This window comes from Sinocyclocheilus rhinocerous, unplaced genomic scaffold (assembly GCF_001515625.1).
Source record: "Sinocyclocheilus rhinocerous isolate Xijiao unplaced genomic scaffold, SAMN03320098_v1.1 scaffold451, whole genome shotgun sequence".
NCBI lineage: Eukaryota > Metazoa > Chordata > Actinopteri > Cypriniformes > Cyprinidae > Sinocyclocheilus > Sinocyclocheilus rhinocerous.
In genome coordinates this window covers 679,546-698,394 of record NW_015657491.1, presented here as the reverse complement: position 1 = coordinate 698,394, position 18,849 = coordinate 679,546, and the positions used below count along the sequence as shown (strand labels likewise).

The 18,849-nt window shown below is 35.6% G+C and overlaps 2 protein-coding genes across 2 annotated transcripts in view; one reads left to right on the top strand and one right to left on the bottom strand.

Moving 5' to 3' along the window:
• Nucleotides 1-1,763, top strand: part of LOC107721075 (guanine nucleotide-binding protein subunit alpha-14-like) — an 18,561-nt gene extending 16,798 nt beyond the window's left edge. The window contains exon 8 of the mRNA XM_016528932.1: nucleotides 689-1,763. Coding sequence (XP_016384418.1) covers nucleotides 689-879 — 191 coding nt within the window. The 3' untranslated portion in view covers nucleotides 880-1,763. The remainder of the gene's footprint in view (nucleotides 1-688) is intronic.
• A 1,036-nt stretch (nucleotides 1,764-2,799) lies between these two features.
• vps13a (vacuolar protein sorting 13 homolog A) overlaps nucleotides 2,800-18,849 on the bottom strand; it is a 47,078-nt gene continuing 31,028 nt past the window's right edge. Inside the window, exons 51-71 of the mRNA XM_016528927.1 lie at nucleotides 18,223-18,376; nucleotides 17,507-17,653; nucleotides 17,261-17,342; nucleotides 17,042-17,111; nucleotides 16,849-16,963; nucleotides 15,474-15,587; nucleotides 13,416-13,561; nucleotides 11,873-11,954; nucleotides 11,641-11,754; nucleotides 11,404-11,479; nucleotides 11,065-11,228; nucleotides 10,121-10,166; nucleotides 9,972-10,024; nucleotides 8,730-8,815; nucleotides 7,766-7,957; nucleotides 6,786-6,909; nucleotides 6,352-6,426; nucleotides 6,159-6,271; nucleotides 4,731-4,854; nucleotides 4,297-4,371; nucleotides 2,800-3,691 (exon numbers count right to left, since the gene is read on the bottom strand). Coding sequence (XP_016384413.1) covers nucleotides 3,644-3,691; nucleotides 4,297-4,371; nucleotides 4,731-4,854; nucleotides 6,159-6,271; nucleotides 6,352-6,426; nucleotides 6,786-6,909; nucleotides 7,766-7,957; nucleotides 8,730-8,815; nucleotides 9,972-10,024; nucleotides 10,121-10,166; nucleotides 11,065-11,228; nucleotides 11,404-11,479; nucleotides 11,641-11,754; nucleotides 11,873-11,954; nucleotides 13,416-13,561; nucleotides 15,474-15,587; nucleotides 16,849-16,963; nucleotides 17,042-17,111; nucleotides 17,261-17,342; nucleotides 17,507-17,653; nucleotides 18,223-18,376 — 2,200 coding nt within the window. The 3' untranslated portion in view covers nucleotides 2,800-3,643. The remainder of the gene's footprint in view (nucleotides 3,692-4,296; nucleotides 4,372-4,730; nucleotides 4,855-6,158; nucleotides 6,272-6,351; nucleotides 6,427-6,785; nucleotides 6,910-7,765; nucleotides 7,958-8,729; nucleotides 8,816-9,971; nucleotides 10,025-10,120; nucleotides 10,167-11,064; nucleotides 11,229-11,403; nucleotides 11,480-11,640; nucleotides 11,755-11,872; nucleotides 11,955-13,415; nucleotides 13,562-15,473; nucleotides 15,588-16,848; nucleotides 16,964-17,041; nucleotides 17,112-17,260; nucleotides 17,343-17,506; nucleotides 17,654-18,222; nucleotides 18,377-18,849) is intronic.

Sequence of the window (18,849 nt, the reverse complement as noted above, 5' to 3'; positions counted from 1 at the left end):
AAAAAGTAACGCAAAAGTAACGTAATGCATTACTTTCAATAAAAAGTAACTAAGTAACGTAATTAGTTACTTTTTTAGGAAGTAACGCAATATTGTAATGCATTACTTTTAAAAGTAACTTTCCCCAACACTGTATATATATATATAATTATTATTATTATTATTATTATTATTGAACAAATATCATAAATTATTAATTCATAAATGTTACTTTTTAATAACTAAACTGAACTAAACTCAAATAATCTGCTCTTTTAAAGATATTTATTGAGTTATTGTCTTTGTGATATAAGTTTTGTGATATTGATTAGATTTTAAATGGTTTAATTCATCTCTTAAAATGATATTTTAGGATACCTACTGACTATATATATATATATATACTGTATATAAAAAATTGCTATGAATATTACATTTAATAATATAATATAATCACATTTTACATTTCACTTGTTGTAACATGGTTCTATATATTGGTTAACTGGTTTAATTCATCTCCATATTTAATTTCAATTAAAATTTGATTAAAATATCGATAAACAAATGATCTGATATTTTAAGATACTTATTGACTCTGTGATACATTTTCTGTGATTTCTGTGATATATATATATATATATGAATAATATTTCAAAATACATATTTCAATACATCACATCATTGACCCATTGATTACTGTCATTTCCAGGCCCCCAAAACGATCCAAAGCCAGCCCAGGAGTTTATTCTTAAGATGTACCAGGAGCAAAACGAAGACAAAGACAAATCCATCTACTCTCACTTCACTTGTGCCACCGACACGGAGAACATCCGCTTGATCTTCGCAGCTGTGAAAGACACCATCCTCAGACACAACCTCAAAGAGTTCAACCTGGTTTAAAATCAACATCCCGGAGGACACACCTGGTCCTGCTCTCTTCTGTTGATCTGTTGAGTAGATTTAGCTCTCACATTAGCTTAACATTGTTCTATTGTTGACTAAGGACTTATATAAGGAAGTATCTAGGAGAACTGCCTAATGGATTAGATGTGGACTGGCTTCCTGAAAACAAGCCTTGATCTACCATTACAAGGATGAATCTTCTTTTCAGTCGTGTTTAGGTCCTCTAATAGATGGGTAGGTTTCATCGACAACAGATGTTGCCATTTTGTTCTTTATGTGAGTAGAGTTTACAAGGGAGGCTACTTAGGAGATTTTAAGGCACATGTAAAAAATGTTTTCCTGATGTAATATAGATCAAAGTCTTGAAGACTCCTTGAAGCGTTTAAAGGCAAAAAAGATGGAGAAGTTTACATTTTAATATAAAAACTTGGATTTTTTTGTTTTTTTTTAACAAACATGCTCTAAAGTTGCCTTATGTAGTTGTAACGCAAACCTGAATCATGATTATGCATTTGTAGAAATTAAAGGTATGAATTTAATTCAGATATTTTTTATTTTATTATTATTTCTCAATGTAAAAATGATTTACTAGCCATTTTAAACTGGTGTTTCAGTGTCAAATTGTACATTGTAAAGGATATCTATCATTTTAAACATGCATTTTCCTTAAAAAAAAATCTTGATTTCTCACAGAAAATTCAGTCACGGGGCAAATTCAGAACATTTTCGCATTTTACGCAGCCATTGATTTCCGCGTTTCATTATTTGACCTCAGTTTCGTAGCAGGTACAAGCTGTAGTGAATACCTGAAGTGCCTTTAAACTGTAATGTCTGTATCTGCTTTGATAATATTTATTAAACGAGGATATACAGCTATATGTTGTTACTCATTCAAATTTAAATAAAACAATCAAACGAAATTCAAAATACATTTATTAAATGTGCATGATTAGAGATGACAAGAAAATGATGCAATAAATGTTCATGCTTTATAGTCAACATGTAATGACATTCCCAGTTCTCAGTTTTACCTCACTAACATGATGCATTTCCAATTGAAAATAACTATATGATAAAACTGTAGAATGAGAGTATGCAGTTGCATGTGGAAAAAAATGCACATTTAGTCATATTTATTCGATAACTGGGAACTTGATGTTAGATGTATCGCTATTTGCTTTTATTGCTATAACCTTTATTAATGTTAAAGAAGTTCACACAAAATTGGAATTTTGCTGAAAAAGTGCTCATCCTCAGGCAATCCAAGATGTAGATGAGTTTCCTCATCAGAACAGATTTGGAGAAATGTAGCATTCCATCACTTGCTCGGCAATGGATGCTCTGCAGTGAATGGGTGCCGTCAGAATGAGAGTCCTAACAGCTGATAAAAACATCACAATAATCCACACCACTCCAGTCTTTTGAAGTGAAAAGATGCGTGTTTGTAAGAAACAAATCCATCATTAACACATTTTTAACTTCAAACTAGTCCATAATCCATAATATTGCTTTCTCCAGTGAAAAAGTAATCTCGTCTGAATCAGGAGAGAAATATGCACAGATCCAGCACTGATTACAAGCCAAAACAGTTCTGAACAAATATGTCAGTTTTGATGTTTGAGGACAACAGGGATGGACTTTTTCACCGGAGGAAACATTATGGATTATAGACTAATATTTTGGTGACGGTTTAAAAGTTAAAACGCCTAAATGATGGATTTGTTTCTTACAAACACCCAGCTTTTCACTTCACAAGATGTTAATTGATGGACTGGAGTGACGTGGATTACTGTGATGTTTTTATCAGCTGTCTGGACTCTCATTCTGACGGCACCCATTCACTGCAAAGGCTGAGCCATTGCTGAGCAAGCAGATAGTATGCTTAATTTCTACAAATCTGCTCCCATGAAGTAACAAACATCTACATCTATTTTATTGGTTTGCATCATTCACAGGTCGCCCAAGGCATCCTGACATCAGGATCAATAAATAGTGTCAGTTTTGATTTCATATCGACTTTAATGTCAATTCATTGACATTCATTAAGAAAATGGACAACAATAGCTGTACTGGAAAGCTAAAAATAAACAGTTGCATATTTGTGTTATGTTACAGTTCTTCAGCAATGCAGTGCGGCTGCATAGAGACATAAAGCAGTCGAGAAGCCATCGAATGTTTACTGTTGAGTATTGAGACAAGCTGAATTAAACAGACACTGTGAAACAAAAATATCATTTCATGCAAAGCCACATATTTAAAAAAAAAAATCCCTGCTCTCCTGTGCATACAGCAAGAGATTCCCATTTTCAAACATTCCTGGTCATTTCTGTTTAAATGCGACACACATTCACATGTAAAGACAAAGAAAATACATACAGTGTATTGGTCTTTATTAATGTGTATAAAATGTACCTTAATTTTAATCACCTTCATTTACACTTTAGTGTGGCTTTAGTTAAGAGACGTCTTTCCAGTCGCTGAACTGCATGTCGAGGCACATTGTAAAAACGTAATATGTAAATGTGTTCAAGCAAATAAGGAATTATGACAGATTGAGCTCAGACAGTGAGGGGGAAAGAAAGGTACAATATAATGTAAACTGAACACACAAACACACAGTCTAACAGTCATTACCAATGTGGTATTCAGTGTTTAGTGAATGACTGTTGCATTGTGGGTATAATGTGAAGTGGCACACTGCAAAAGCAGCATAAAGGCACACAGCTGAGCGCAGGATCATCGCATGTCGCTTTAACTGTCCTTACTTCGGCAGAGTTTCCCTGGCATCCTCAAGCTTGGCAAGAACCCACTGAGAGTGACAGAAACAGGTCATTAAATTAATGCATGGCTAGAAACCTTTACAGGATATTTTATCTACAGAAATCATATATGTGGTAAACAAATCTTTTGTGATAAAATATGGCTCTTAAACTCTTGTGTACCGAGTCTTTCAAAGGTATGGTTCACCCAAAAATGCTAATTCTGTCATCATTTCCTTAACCTTCAAGTTGTTCCAAACCTGTACGAGTTTCTATCTTCTTCTGAACGCAAAAGAATATATTTTGGAGAATGTTAGTAACCAAACAGTTGTTGGTCCCCATTGACTTCAATAGTATTTTATTTACATACTATGGAAGTCAATGGGGACCAGCAATTTTTTGGTTACTAACATGCTTCAAAATGTATTCTTTTGCGTTCAGAAGAAAGAAAGAAACTCATACAGGTTTGGAACAACTTGAAGGTTAAGGAATTTGGCATTTTTGGGTGAACTATCCCTTTGAAATCCCCTTTCTGTGCATAAATGACAATTTCTGCCCAAACACTCATTGTGCTCCTTGTTACAAAAGGTTAAGATAACAGTTCATGAACCCACTTCCACTATTTGTTTACAGCAGCAAAAATGTGCACCTGTACCTTTGCTAGTTCTGGAGTTTTGAAATTGATGATCTTCCCAAACTCTTTGGCATGAAACACCGACTTGACTCGTTCCTGTGAAAATCAAAACAAGATCAATGATATTTTCCATCATAATTAAAGAAATCCTTGCTCAGGTTTAAACATGTCAGGCCATGATATTATTCGTTTTAGTATTTCGTATTTTTTAATGCTTTGTCCTCATGGCTTTGCTTACATCATTAGAAAATAAAAGTCCTTTCAGAAGTGGAGAAACTTAATCAAGTTTTAGGGTTTGTACCTAGTTATTATAATGTAAGTACATACTATATACATGTACAACAGGACTATAAAATAAAGTGCTAAACATAAACATTTAGAATAACATGCACAATAAGACCAGCATTCGATTTAGATTAAATACAGATAAAACTCTGTTATGTATGATGATGTACCTTTGCTTCTATACGCAGTCTCCTGCCCTCCACGATCATGGGCGCTTTGGTAAACTCGTCAAACAGATACTGCCACTCGCACGTCAGCTGCCCGAACGTGCCCCTAGTCACAAAAAATATCCCCCTGCAAGAGCAAAATCACACAGACACCAGCTGAAAATTCAATAAAAAGGCCAGTAAATACTGTAGCACATAACTTGAATAACTAGGATAGAATACTGTAGCACATATATAACCAATTACATATACACACACATATATACAGTATATCAAAACATTCATTAACTTTGAAATTTGAAGTTTTACACATATATATCCTGTAGAATTTCTCTGCTCCTGCTCGAAACTGTTCAGCCAGCGTGTAATTATTTCAACTTAAATCATTTAAACTATTAACATCTCCTTCATATCTGAAGATACAATTTCAAACCGTTGGTCTATTTGGTTCCTGTTGTGTTTTGGATGCTGGGTTGTGATGGTACTTATCTAGTTTAACCTGCAAGACTTCCTTGGTCAACCAGTTCATCAGAAAGACTGGTCAGGTTGACCAGCTTTACCAGCTATGGTTTGCTGGCCTACAATCTAGACTAACATAAAACCAGCATAAACCAGCCTGGACAAGCATGAAGATTCATGTTGGTCTAAACTGGTTGTTTAATGACAACAGTGAGTGTTTAAGATAATGGCATAGAATTCTGGAGCAAGAAACAACTGCAAGTAAATCAGAAATATGTGTATAATATATAGTGTGTGTTATGTATATATGTATCTGGGTAGCTGACATGGATATATTACCAAGAATTCATTTTCATTCATAATTATTATTATTTTTTTATTACTTTTAATCAGCAACAATGCATTAAATTGATCAAAACTGTCAAAAGCGTATCATAGTTTCCACAAAAATATGAAGCAGCACAACGGTTTTCAACACTGATAATAACAATAATTTAAAAAAAGACAGCATATTAGAATGATTTCTGAAGGATCATGTGACACAGAAGACTGGAGAAATTATGCTGAAAATTCATTCAATTTGTATCAGGAATGCATGGCTAGAAACCTTTACAGGATATTTTATCTACAGAAATCATATATGTGGTAAACAAATCTTTTGTGATAAAATATGGCTCTTAAACTCTTGTGTACCGAGTCTTTCAAAGGTATGGTTCACCCAAAAATGCTAATTCTGTCATCATTTCCTTAACCTTCAAGTTGTTCCAAACCTGTACGAGTTTCTATCTTCTTCTGAACGCAAAAGAATATATTTTGGAGAATGTTAGTAACCAAACAGTTGTTGGTCCCCATTGACTTCAATAGTATTTTATTTACATACTATGGAAGTCAATGGGGACCAGCAATTTTTTGGTTACTAACATGCTTCAAAATGTATTCTTTTGCGTTCAGAAGAAAGAAAGAAACTCATACAGGTTTGGAACAACTTGAAGGTTAAGGAATTTGGCATTTTTGGGTGAACTATCCCTTTGAAATCCCCTTTCTGTGCATAAATGACAATTTCTGCCCAAACACTCATTGTGCTCCTTGTTACAAAAGGTTAAGATAACAGTTCATGAACCCACTTCCACTATTTGTTTACAGCAGCAAAAATGTGCACCTGTACCTTTGCTAGTTCTGGAGTTTTGAAATTGATGATCTTCCCAAACTCTTTGGCATGAAACACCGACTTGACTCGTTCCTGTGAAAATCAAAACAAGATCAATGATATTTTCCATCATAATTAAAGAAATCCTTGCTCAGGTTTAAACATGTCAGGCCATGATATTATTCGTTTTAGTATTTCGTATTTTTTAATGCTTTGTCCTCATGGCTTTGCTTACATCATTAGAAAATAAAAGTCCTTTCAGAAGTGGAGAAACTTAATCAAGTTTTAGGGTTTGTACCTAGTTATTATAATGTAAGTACATACTATATACATGTACAACAGGACTATAAAATAAAGTGCTAAACATAAACATTTAGAATAACATGCACAATAAGACCAGCATTCGATTTAGATTAAATACAGATAAAACTCTGTTATGTATGATGATGTACCTTTGCTTCTATACGCAGTCTCCTGCCCTCCACGATCATGGGCGCTTTGGTAAACTCGTCAAACAGATACTGCCACTCGCACGTCAGCTGCCCGAACGTGCCCCTAGTCACAAAAAATATCCCCCTGCAAGAGCAAAATCACACAGACACCAGCTGAAAATTCAATAAAAAGGCCAGTAAATACTGTAGCACATAACTTGAATAACTAGGATAGAATACTGTAGCACATATATAACCAATTACATGCGAAATGATGTAGTTCTTAGAAATTGCATGCATTTTTTTTTTTTTTGCTGCCTTATCACTGTTTGCTTAAGTAATCCTCAAAAAGACACACAATTTGGTGCAATATGGGAAAAAATGTCAAATTTCTGCCCCAAATTATTGTCTGAATGAGTCGACAGTGACACTAGCTGCCAAAAGTAAGTATCAAGTAGAGTATGATGGGCACAGATTTTCAGCTTCACCTTCAAACAAGTTTGATACTTTGATTCGATTTTAAAACACATTTTGTTTTCATTCGTCGCAACGAGGTGCACGTTGTCAAAAGCGTATCATAGTTTCCACAAAAATATGAAGCAGCACAACGGTTTTCAACACTGATAATAACAATAATTTAAAAAAAGACAGCATATTAGAATGATTTCTGAAGGATCATGTGACACAGAAGACTGGAGAAATTATGCTGAAAATTCATTCAATTTGTATCAGGAATAAATTATATCTTAAAATATTTTCAAATAGAAAACAGTTGTTTCAAACTGTAATAATATTTCACAATATTGCAGTTTTTACTCTATTTTTGATTATATAAATGCAGCTTTGGTGAGACTAATGACCCAAAACATTTAAACGGTAGTGTATATGCGTATTTTAAATTGTACTGTAGGAGACTGTTGTCACCGCTGAGGATGTCATGTCAACTACCCATTTCCATTGCCTATTATCATGCCCATTCCTATTATTTTTGTCTTTAAAACATTTTTAACACCATTATCTTGAACACCAGGGGTGTGACGGCAGGAAGTGAAGTGTCATGTGTCACCTGCAGCATCTGGCTGCCTATGCCCTCTCTCTCCTTATACGGCCGGATGACTCCATCCTCATGGATGAAACGAGGAGGACGTAAACTCTCCACATCCTGAGACGTCTCCGCAGCTCTGCATTCAGATCAATTTTGTTTTCATTCGTCGCAACGAGGTGCACGTTTCTGTGCGAGTCTGTTGTGTTCAGAACGACTTGAAAGTCTGTTAGACTATAATATATATAGTGTTTATTTTCTCTGTAACCATTTACATGCCTAGTGTTTTCAAATCTGTTCAGATTTTCGCAACGAGGTGCACGTTTCTGTGCGAGTCTGTTGTGTTCAGAACGACTTGAAAGTCTGTTACAGTTTATAACATAAGAGTATAATATATATAGTGTTTATTTTCTCTGTAACCATTTACATGATGCCTAGTGTTTTCAAATCTGTTCAGATTTAAAAAATCATGTAGTGTATTCCAGCCTTTAATAAGTTTAATATATGGGAATATGGTAAAGTTTTATGTGCCTAAACTGAATAATTGGGGGTAGGGATTTTTTTGAGATTCACACGTTTTTGTTGATTAAAATCATTTTCACTGAAAACTATGCTTACATGTAAATCAACATGTGTGCAAGCTATTTTTGAGTCCAATAATAGTTGCATTCAAAGGTTTACATAGCTAAAATATTAAGATATACACCAGCCCTTTAATCGGATGTTCACATGAAGGCTTTATAAGCAGATTGTAAGGATGCATGTAAACACAAATTCATCGCCTAAAAGGTTTGAAGCAAAACAGCCGTGACATGCTTAATGCTACTGTACTAGTGCATGGTTAAAACCGAAATGCCCCTTCATCTAAATGTGCTCATGTGACATTGCCCGTGCAAAATGAGGGGTTTATATAATTCACCTACCTTTTAGTGATCATCAGGAAATCGGATTCGTTCACCTTAGCATGAGCAAAGTATCTGTACTTGGCAAACCGTCCATTTTCAATATTCTACAAACCAAATGGAGAAACCAATTAATAAAAAAAACACGAACTTCTACGATCAAATCTTTTCTGGCCATCACATTCTTGAAATATGGACCTGAAAAACAGTGATGGAGTGAGTGTAAAGACACAAGGACTGATGAAAAGACCAACAGTGGCACCAAAATGTAAAAATCATCTACTCATCTTCATATACGTTGAACTAGTTTTGTGATTCTTAAAACCAATTAAAACCATTTTTAACTGTGCAAAAATTTAGTTCTAAAGCACTTTCACATCGCCTATAGTTCTGACTGGTGTATTTGAACGAGCTCTGGATGCAAGAATGCAAATTTCCAAAATTTCCCTAGGAAAAACACTAGTTTAATGCAAAACTTAAGCAAAGGTTTAGTCACGACGTTTTCTAAAGAGACTAAAGTCTCAGTACACACCCTTGCTGCTGCGTACCTTGTGTCTATAAATCAATGAAATGCGATGTCATTTGCAATGCATTGTGGGATTGATGGGTGTGGAATGGGTTAATGATGAAAAATGCACATGGAAACAGACTTTATTCAGGAAAATGACAGATGATGGGTTGGGACAACAAATCAGAAGGAATAAAGGCAAAATAATTCCTAATCATAAAACAGCAATATTTACATTTAAAATAGATTAACCACTCTATGACTAGACGCTAACTGAACTACTTACACATAGTAAATTATTCTGATTTTAGATGCAAGTTACACAAACAGACTGAAGATTTAATGAAAAGCACTTCTATTCTAGAATGAAAAGGACACATTTTCCTCATCCTCATCAGTGTCAGTGCTATTCATCTGAGAGAGGGCCGTTCTGCTCTGTGAACATGACAAGAGAGGAGAGCTGCAGTCAGTGAGAGCCGCACATTCACACGGCTGTGTGACGGCCTGTGCACTACTCCAGAAATACTAATACTACCAATACTAGTACATCTTACACTACTGAGCTAATGTCCGCAACTCCTGAAGTCACAAGCTACACAACACATCACAAAACCATGCGTTTGTTAGGTCAATGACTGGTGGGAATTACATAATTAGTAGTTTTACATAATGAATTACATAATAGTTCTTTGTGGACAACATACTGAATTGATCTGATTTTAATTTAATTCAAGTTAAATTAATATTTTATCGACCAAACCTTTGCCCACACCCTTAAAGAAACCCGCCGCTCCTTCCTTCTGAGCTCCTACAGCAACACACACACTCATGACATGCCTATTACACTGAACACACAGGTAAGCTGGATTTTCAACACTGAAGTGCAGATGATCAGTGGTTGTACCTTTAATGGGTTTAGTCACAATGCCCGTGATGCCGCTCACAAACCCCTGTGTGATATGAAGAAAAGTTCATATTTACAAACTGACATCCCACAAAAAACTAATAAAAAAAAAATACTCTACTGAATGCAAAATATAGATTGTAGACTTGTCGGATGACAATCAAACATTTTTATCAAATTAATTACATGATATGCTGATCAATTAACTGAATTTACCATAAGTAATCACATTATTAAGACATTAATGTGACAGAGGAGTAAAGCACTGAATATATATTACAAAAAGTGGCTTTAATATATATATATATATATTTTATTTTTTTTGGAGCATATAATTGCTCAAATGGTGGGAAAATAAATGTATGCATGATACATTTTTTTTTTCTTTTGTACAAGAAAATGTTAAAATAAAGAAAATCATAAAAAAAAAAAAAAAAACGTACTTAAAAATACTTATTTTTGTAGCCGCATGTTACAGTATGTGACCATTAACTGACACCAGAAAACCGTGAACAAGCGAGTGTGTTGTTAACTTACTGAAATCTCAACTAAGGAATACTTGTGTGACAATTCTGTCATCATTTACTCAAGATATTCTGAAGAATGTCGGTAATCAAACAAGTTTCGGTTCCCATTTACTTATGGGAACTTATGACTTACTTATGACTTCCAAATACAGTGGAAGTCAATGGGAACCGAAATGCTTCAGTTACCAAAATTCTTTAAAATATCTTCATTTATGATGCACAGGAAACAAAGCCATTCAGATTTGGAACAACACGAGGCTGAGTAAATGACAGAATTTTTTATTTCTGGATGAACTATCCCTTTAAAATATACTTAAAAAAATACTTTAGGTCAAAGGGGTTCAGCTGACAAAAAGGGAATTCTTGATTTGGGATATAGCTTTAAACGTTTCTGTCTGCTGTGTTTTGTAAACTCACAGAGACGAGTCCCTTCCCTCCTCGTGTCAGGCCTTCTCTCAGTCCGCTGGGCTGCTTGTTCATGGCCTCGCGTCTCTTCTGCTGATACTCCTCATCCATGGTCATGGCGGCTACACCTTTAGCCATCGCTCCCGTGATCCGAGACGCCGCTCCGGCCAGACCGCCTGAGACGACAAGAGATGGACGGCTCAGAATTTGAGTGGAACAAGATTGCTGTTTATAATTGATATAAGCCTTATGTGACAACTTTTGATTGGATTTTAAGAGGAGAGTTCATAACTGCATAGATCACTCACAACATTAGTGTATTACAGAATATAGCAAAAATAGAGTACGTACCCACAGCTCCTCCAACCAGAGCCTTCACACCGAGTGCCATGCCTTCGATAAACTCCTCTGGTCCCTGTATGGCACCCTGACAAACAAACATTCAGTGTTATTTTAATATCGCTGAGATACTATTACAGATTTTTCTGTACATTTGTGTTTGTAACTAATTTAATTTTGAAAACTGTCAGTTTAGAGGACCACAAATTTTGCATTTTATCAATCCTATCAAAAGAGCTGAAGTTTCACCTGATAAGGCTCATAAAAGAAGGCCTCGACACCTTCAGACAGACCGCGGATCAGTCCGAAAGGATTCCCGAGGACATCTAAACCCAAAACCAGAACATACATCTGCTTGATAGCCTGAAACAAACAACACACAAGCACAGACACAGGTGAAAAAAACAGGTAGTCATGATGTGTATGCATAAAACACACAGAAATCAGCAGTAGATGGGGAATGTTAAAGGTGAAAGGTCACCTGTTTGGAATAATGGCGGATGACCTCCGACTGCAGCTGCTGAGTGGTGCGGAACTGGTACGTCAGCTCACAAAACGCAAGTCTGGAGAAAGACAGGACGCAAATGTAAACATTTCTAAGAAAATAAGAGTTCTAGGTCATAAATATACAATTCACCATCAAATATGAGACCTTGTATGTATGCAGTGGCATACTACTCATAATAATATGTGCATACTGTACACGGTTTATAATTCTGTATGCATGGAATATCCACTAACTGAACCTACTACTTTTGCCAAAATATGCAGTACAGAATCAAACCACACTACACTTTGATCTTGCCTTTCTAATTTTACAAACATGCACTACCAACAAAAGATAACTGGATAGTACTTAAGGCTATATAACAATTTGACAAGCCATTTATTATTAAACTTCTACATCTTGCATTTCACATGCAAAAATTAAAACATATTAAGCAGCTCAGCATTATTATCATTAAAACTAAAACAAACTAAATTGACTAAAAGAAAAAAAAAAATAAAGCTGAAATAAAATATATGATATGAAAAACTGCCTTGGCAATTAAGTGAAGTTACTGAAAGCACTAAAATTACTAGGTGGAAATAAATAAAAACTATAACTAAAACAACAAAGTAATACTAAATAGAAATAAAATAAAAAACGAAATAGTAACATTTAAAAAAAAATCAAAATAAAAATGACAAAAGCACCAAAATTGCTAAAAACTAAAATGCAAACTGAAAATATATAAATAATTAATTCAAAATATAAAAAAGTATAATAGTAAATAAATAATACTTGCATACAATACACACATAATATGTGACCCTGGACCACAAAACCATTCATAAGGGTCAATTTTTCGAAATTGAATAAATGCTGAATAAATAAGCTTTCCATTGATGTGTTGTTTGTTAGGATAGGACAATATTTGGCTGAGATACAACTATTTGAAAATCTGGAATCTGAGGGTGCAAAAAAAATCAAAATATTGAGAAAATCACCTTTAAAGTTGTCCAAATGAAGTTCTTAGCAATGCATATTACTAATCAAAAATTACGTTTTGATATATTTACGGTAGGAAATGTACAAAATATCTTCATGGAACATGATCTTTACTTAATATCCTAATGATTTTTGGCATAAAAGAAAAATGGATCATTTTGACCCATACAATGTATTGTAGGCTATTGCTACAAATATATCCCAGCGACTTAAGACTGCTTTTGTGCTCCAGGGTCACACTTATATACATAACTTAATGCTTGTTTAATAATGAATCCTCATTGCATATGCATAGTTTTGCTCCCTTGACATGCATTTCTAGCTTGTTTTGGTCTTTCTACTAGAGTGCAGTGTGACAGCAGGAAAACGGAAGTGAAGAGTGTGTTTTGTGGAGTTGACAGCATCTAACCACATGTGAAATCCAGAAACACCCAAAGTGTGAAGTGAGGGTTTGGCAGGGCGGACTGGAATGAGGAACTACAGGGATTTCCTGCCGCAGTGAGAATGAGTGCTGAGTAGTGAGTGTAAGTACTTGAAGAGGACGTCCTGAGCGTCAGTGAGTGTAGCTCCAATACTCTTCAGCAGGAGGTTGAGAGACTGAACGGGAATGACCTCTGTCTCGCGCTCTTTCTTATTCCCGTCTTCACCACCGGTGCTCAGAGAGAAACTCAAGTGAAGCTGCCCCACAAAAACAGTTACACTCAATACTCAAAACGTGGTGATTTTAAAAAGAACATTTGTCTTCAGGAAGCAAAGTTTGGCATCCGTATTGAATGTCTATTTCTGTGTTCACTGTGTGGACTGTGGTCACAGTGAATTGGACAGAGGTTTCGGTAACTGACCTTTATGGGAGAGATGTGGAAGTATTCGTACAGGCTGATGGGGGACGTGTCTGTAGCTGAACTATGATTCAACTCGGTCTTCAGATACTCAATGTCCTTCTCAAACAACTCCACCTGCAATACACCACCACACACATCCAACAACAGATCAAATACACTACTGCGCAAAGGTTTGCGGTCTTTAAGAGTTTAAGTCTCTAATGCTCACCCAGGTGCATTTATTTGATCAAAAATACAGTAAAAACAGTAACATTGTGAAATATTATTTTCATTCAAAATAATTGTTTTCTATATGAATATATTTTCAAATGTAATTTATTCCTGTGATTGTAAAGCTGAATTTTCAGCATCATTACTCCAGTCTTCAGTGGCACATGATTCTTCAGAAATCATTCTGATATGCTGATTTGCTGCTCATCAATGTTGAAAACAGTTGTGTTTGTGGATAGATTTTCTGGTTACATTTTTTTTTTCAGGATTCTTTGATAAATAGAAAGTTCAAAAGAACTGCATTTATAAAAAATATTAACTAAAAAAATATATAAAAATATTAAATAAAAATAATACAAATACTTTGTAACATTATAAATCCGTTACTGTCACTTTTGATCAATTCAATGCATCCTTGCTGAATAAAAGTATTAGGAAACACTTTAGTTTGACGACCAGTTCTCACTAACTATTAACTACAACTTTAGCCTCAATAAACTCCTAATTTGCTGCTTATTATTAGTTAGTAAGGTATTTGTTCAGTTTAGGTATGGGGTAGAAATTAAGGGATCTAAAATATGGTCATGCAGAATAAGCCATTAATATGTGCTTTATAAGTACTAATAAACAGCCAATATGTTAGTAATATGCAAGCTAATAAGCAACTAGTTAATAGTGAGAATTCATACCTAAACTACAGTGTTACCAAGTATTCATTTCATAAAAAAAATCTTTCAGGGGCCGGTTGCATAAACTGTTTAGGCTAGTCTTAAAAGTTAGTCATCTAATTTTTTTTCTTCAAGACTGGTCATAGCTTTTTAAATTCAGTTATGAAAAGGTAGATTGGTCTTGTTAGTATCGGAAGAGTAAGACTGGTTACCCTTGGCAACTGCTAGTTGGTCAAACTAGTTCTTAAGACACAGTCTTAACATGGTGGCTAAGTTTATGCAACTGGCCCCAGATTTCAAATGTTGAATGGTAGTGTATGTAATATAAAATATAATCAAAAAGAGTGTGGCTGAAGTAGAGGTAAAAGTCTATTATAAATATATTGTTTAGTACTGAAAAGTATCAATAGTGTGTGGAGTTGCTGCTCAAACAGAAGAGTCAATCACCACCAAACAGGTGCCTATGTAGAGCTTTGTGCTGTAGAGTGTTACTGTACCTCCTGTTCAGACGTGACAGCACTGGCGTGCTCAGCAGTGAAGAGCTCAAGTATGGCATACAGGAACCCAAGATCTACCCGCAGGTCCATCTCCTGAATCTCAGCAGGAGCAGCAGGAGGTTGAGAGACTGAACGGGAATGACCTCTGTCTCGCGCTCTTTCTTATTCCCACCGGTGCTCCCGGTGCTCAGAGAGAAACTCAAGTGAAGCTGCCCCACAAAAACAGTTACACTCAATACTCAAAACGTGGTGATTTTAAAAAGAACATTTGTCTTCAGGAAGCAAAGTTTGGCATCAGTATTGAATGTCTATTTCTGTGTTCACTGTGTGGACTGTGGTCACAGTGAATTGGACAGAGGTTTCGGTAACTGACCTTTATGGGAGAGATGTGGAAGTATTCGTACAGGCTGATGGGGGACGTGTCTGTAGCTGAACTATGATTCAACTCGGTCTTCAGATACTCAATGTCCTTCTCAAACAACTCCACCTGCAATACACCACCACACACATCCAACAACAGATCAAATACACTACTGCGCAAAGGTTTGCGGTCTTTAAGAGTTTAAGTCTCTAATGCTCACCCAGGTGCATTTATTTGATCAAAAATACAGTAAAAACAGTAACATTGTGAAATATTATTTTCATTCAAAATAATTGTTTTCTATATGAATATATTTTCAAATGTAATTTATTCCTGTGATTGTAAAGCTGAATTTTCAGCATCATTACTCCAGTCTTCAGTGGCACATGATTCTTCAGAAATCATTCTGATATGCTGATTTGCTGCTCATCAATGTTGAAAACAGTTGTGTTTGTGGATAGATTTTCTGGTTACATTTTTTTTTTCAGGATTCTTTGATAAATAGAAAGTTCAAAAGAACTGCATTTATAAAAAATATTAACTAAAAAAATATATAAAAATATTAAATAAAAATAATACAAATACTTTGTAACATTATAAATCCGTTACTGTCACTTTTGATCAATTCAATGCATCCTTGCTGAATAAAAGTATTAGGAAACACTTTAGTTTGACGACCAGTTCTCACTAACTATTAACTACAACTTTAGCCTCAATAAACTCCTAATTTGCTGCTTATTATTAGTTAGTAAGGTATTTGTTCAGTTTAGGTATGGGGTAGAAATTAAGGGATCTAAAATATGGTCATGCAGAATAAGCCATTAATATGTGCTTTATAAGTACTAATAAACAGCCAATATGTTAGTAATATGCAAGCTAATAAGCAACTAGTTAATAGTGAGAATTCATACCTAAACTACAGTGTTACCAAGTATTCATTTCATAAAAAAAATCTTTCAGGGGCCGGTTGCATAAACTGTTTAGGCTAGTCTTAAAAGTTAGTCATCTAATTTTTTTTCTTCAAGACTGGTCATAGCTTTTTAAATTCAGTTATGAAAAGGTAGATTGGTCTTGTTAGTATCGGAAGAGTAAGACTGGTTACCCTTGGCAACTGCTAGTTGGTCAAACTAGTTCTTAAGACACAGTCTTAACATGGTGGCTAAGTTTATGCAACTGGCCCCAGATTTCAAATGTTGAATGGTAGTGTATGTAATATAAAATATAATCAAAAAGAGTGTGGCTGAAGTAGAGGTAAAAGTCTATTATAAATATATTGTTTAGTACTGAAAAGTATCAATAGTGTGTGGAGTTGCTGCTCAAACAGAAGAGTCAATCACCACCAAACAGGTGCCTATGTAGAGCTTTGTGCTGTAGAGTGTTACTGTACCTCCTGTTCAGACGTGACAGCACTGGCGTGCTCAGCAGTGAAGAGCTCAAGTATGGCATACAGGAACCCAAGATCTACCCGCAGGTCCATCTCCTGAATCAACACTTTAAAATACCTGTAAAGCAGAAATGAAGCATGTTTTGCAGTTTTGAGAGCAAGAGACTGATAGAAATTGTATGAGGAGGAAACTTACTTGATGCGCAGAATGTCGGAGTGTCCGGCTGCTCTGGTGATGATGCTGACGTCAGCGAGCGGTTTCGGCTCTTTAATACACAAATGCAATAAACTTTACCATAACAATACCAGATTGGTTAGACACAAAGAAACAGGCAGGAAATAAAATGAATAAATACATAAATGATTTTGCATTGGCCTTTGAGTGAATAGGCCTCAAGGCTGTGGATCGACTGACCTGAGTCCATGCTGACTGATTTGGGCGGTTTGATGGGGTAGAAGACGAATGGGAAGATGGCTCCAGGCAACTGATTTTGGATCTGAAGAGTAAACAGGGGAATTTCATGTTCACTGACCATGATAAATGTGTGAATTAGTGCGTCACAATTGTTGAATAGGCTCTGTGGTTGTTCTGATCGCATTTATAACTCATATTTTTATAATGCGTGTAAAACTGGATTGCTTTATTAGGAGTGAAACTGACCTGAATCCTGTTGATCTGGACTCTGTAGGTTTTCTGACGGGCGGAGACACTGTACTCCACCTTTAGTGCTGGCAGGAAGTTCCTCCTGAGCGGAGCATCAAAGGGCTGCATTATCCTCATGTCCACCCCATTAGCAGCAAACAACACCTGATGAACATTCGGTACAGCCAGAGATGGATTAAAACAAGAATGACCTTCTGACCTAGTTGCAGCCCAAGTTATTCAATAACTTTAATTTAATTTAAAGATAGGAAATAACACATGTATAAAAAAATTGTAAGCAAAATGTAACATGAACATGAACACGAAATAATCTGAACATGAATTAGCCTGAAAAAATCATTTGAACTTGATTAAATATAAATAAATGTACACTTTACATAGCAACTTCCTGATTCTCTAATCAATCATATAATATTTTCACAAACGCTTTTCTGAAATCTAAACTCTAATTCTAAATCCTGCTTCCAGCACTTATCAGCCAAACAAAAAAGCACCAAGAATTAAAACATGCCATATAGCAGGAAATACATTTCAGCCCTGGTGATATATTGGTTGACAACCAAAAAGGATCCAATCATAAACCTGGGTCATTTCCATGTAGAAGCCTTAAAGGTACAGTAGCAAAAACACCGTTTAATTCTGATGGTGACAACTGTTTTAAAACAAGGTGTCTTGCCTTTAAGCGCTGTGAATTGGTTCCTGTGAGCACTAACCTGGTAGTCGTTCTCTAGGTCAATGATGAGGCTGTCCACTGGCCCGCTCTCCATATAATCTCTGTAGCGCTGCTCCAACATCGTAGCCTCTTTAACACTTAAAACCTTCCATCGGCTTCGCTTCTTAGGCTTGGTTTCCCACACCACATCAGAACTGACCAACACAAATAAATTATATTAATTTGATCTATTTCGATAAGCAAAATATCTTCTGGGTTGATGTGGATGCTAATATAGTTATCATTATAGTCATTGTTGTTGTGAAAGGGCCTTAAATGTGCTTAAAGGGGACATCGGATGCCCATTTTCCACAGGCTGTAGAAAAAGTATGATTATGAAAAGGATGATTCTTTAGGGTCTTCATGAAATGTCTGTAACATACTTTGGTTCAAATTCCTCAATGGTCGTGTAAAACAACACATTTTTACCATGTCAAAGACAGCTCTGTTCACAGCGACCCGTTTTGGTGCATGTCTCTTTAAATGATAATGAGCTACTGCTCACCCCGCCCCTTTCTTCTGTCTTTTTGTGTATTTGTTGGCGCATTACCATCAAAAACAAAACGAACTGGCTGAGGGCGGAGATATGCTAATATGGGACAGTCCGTCAGCGGCCGTGGGCGGGGCC